The sequence below is a fragment of the Octopus bimaculoides genome, chromosome 20, assembly GCF_001194135.2.
Source record: "Octopus bimaculoides isolate UCB-OBI-ISO-001 chromosome 20, ASM119413v2, whole genome shotgun sequence".
Taxonomy (NCBI): Eukaryota; Metazoa; Mollusca; class Cephalopoda; order Octopoda; family Octopodidae; genus Octopus; species Octopus bimaculoides.
Genome location: NC_069000.1, coordinates 18,240,008 through 18,242,229, shown reverse-complemented (window position 1 = coordinate 18,242,229; position 2,222 = coordinate 18,240,008). Strand labels below are relative to the sequence as shown.

At 37.0% G+C, this 2,222-nt stretch overlaps 1 protein-coding gene across 1 annotated transcript in view; it reads right to left on the bottom strand.

Moving 5' to 3' along the window:
• The window catches only part of LOC106878368 (maestro heat-like repeat-containing protein family member 1), a 101,989-nt gene that overhangs the window by 76,444 nt on the left and 23,323 nt on the right, over positions 1 to 2,222 (bottom strand). Inside the window, exon 6 of the mRNA XM_014927559.2 lies at positions 257 to 408. Coding sequence (XP_014783045.2) covers positions 257 to 408 — 152 coding nt within the window. The remainder of the gene's footprint in view (positions 1 to 256; positions 409 to 2,222) is intronic.

Sequence of the window (2,222 nt, the reverse complement as noted above, 5' to 3'; positions counted from 1 at the left end):
TATATATATATATATATATATATATATATATATATATATATACATATACATGTATATATATATATATATATGAATATATACATGTATATGTATATTTATATATACATATATGTGTATGTGTGTGTGTTATATACATACATGCTACACAAACACACATGCACACACAAATCAATTGTATTACATTTAATTGATCAAATGAAAGAAGATCATTATGATTCGTTACAGACTTAAAAACAATAACCTATCACTTACTAACCTTTGCTTCTTTAGACTGCAGCCAAACATTGAAAAGTATGTCATAAGCAGCTGATATTTCTCTGGAAAACATCACTTTGGAGACTGTAGGATCAGGGGCTTTCTCAATGTTAGCAATGTACTCTAGAATTGCTTCACTGAAGTGTTGTAAAACTGGAACCAAAAAACAAGGAATTAAAAGGTTGTAAATAACTGGCAAATGGAGAGAGATACATAACAGATACACCAGATTATCAGCAAATTAACAAATAAATAACAGATACACAGCTGACCACATGGAGATTGACAACAAGCATAACAGATACAAAAAGGACAGTAGGCACACCAAAAACATAGATAGACAAGTGACAGATAACAGATTGTTGTTAGGTACACAGCAGATACTCTACAGTTAGACAGTAGACTACCAACCTTATCTCTTTTAACAACAAAGACACTACTCATATCAAAACATCATTACACTGCATCCCCTCTGAACATGAGTGGCACTCAGCTAAAGGCCTCAGAGTTGCTCCAAGTCTTAGGCCTCACTATCACTGAGGATCTCTCCTGGTGAAAGCACATCCTTAGCATAGTTAGAACTGCATCCCAAAGACTAGCCCTTCCCTTTAGGACCAGAACATCTTCTAGTCTCCAACAGCAAAAGATTCTTTAGTCCCCAATGGGCAATAGATACACAAAGGACTACAGACACATAACAGATTGATAACAGATAGACACGATCAAATGATAGACAATGCATGACAAACATTTATTCAATACACACACAGACAGGAAAAGTCCCTTAACTCCTTGGGAGATGTTGGGACACTGCAGCTATGCAGTGTATCTAGGGTGAGAAAGCCTGGTGGAGCCTGGTGGAGCCTGTCCCTCTCCAGGCTAAACTCATTTCTACATCTGAGTGGACTGGAGCAACGTGAAATGAAGTGTTTTTGCTCAAGAACAGGCTAGATCACCTGATCCAGTGATCAAAACCACAATTTTACGGTTGTGAATCCAACACCCTAACCACTAAGTGATGTGCCTCCACTAGTGGTACTCATTTCTACAATTGAGTGGACTAGAAGAATGTGAAGTGAAGTGTTTTGCTTAAGAACACAACATATCATCCGGTCCAGGGATTGAAACCACAATCATACAATCATGAGTCCAACACAATTTATTAATTGAACATGACTACCATAAACACTTTCCCTCCCCTTGTCAACATAAAGACAAATATGCTCAGAGAGAGAGACAGACAGACAAAAAAAGGAAGGTAAGGAGGAGAGAAGAAAGTCAAGAATAAGAGAAACATTAAAACATTTGCTGTCAAACAAGTCAGCATTGGCTCAGCAACACCAAACAGACAAGGACAAAATATCTCAGATGCACAACAAAAATACAACAGACAGACAACAAACAGAAGAGATATACAACAGACAGGCATCAGATTATTAGTTAACTGACAACACACACACACACATCAGACATACCAGATAAAAAAAAAAATACACAGTAACAATATTCTCAGTTTAACTTGAAATATGAGCCTATACATGAGACATACTTCCTATTTAACTGAGTCATTGATAGGTGTCTTTTCATGGATACAGCAGAGCAGAGCACAAAAAGTATAAAGCACTCATTTTTTAAACAGTACAACAACACTTTCTGTACTCAGATGTATGCAACTGCAACCCTCAATACTTCGTTTTCGGACTTGGTTTGCACGATTCTTTATGTGAGTTCAGGTGTTGAAGCATATTTTGTTGTGTCTGGGGAGAGGCATTATCTTTTAGTGCCTTATTATTTAACACATTCACCGATAAAATTTCCACTCATTTACTTATTTACTTTTCCTAAAATTTTCATTGTGTCTTGCAACCTTTTCAACAACTAATAGTTGTTGAAAAGGTTGCAAGAGTACCGCACGATGGTCCACTGCAATAGGATGGGCACCAGTGCGGGTTGAAGCAAGAGGGCCG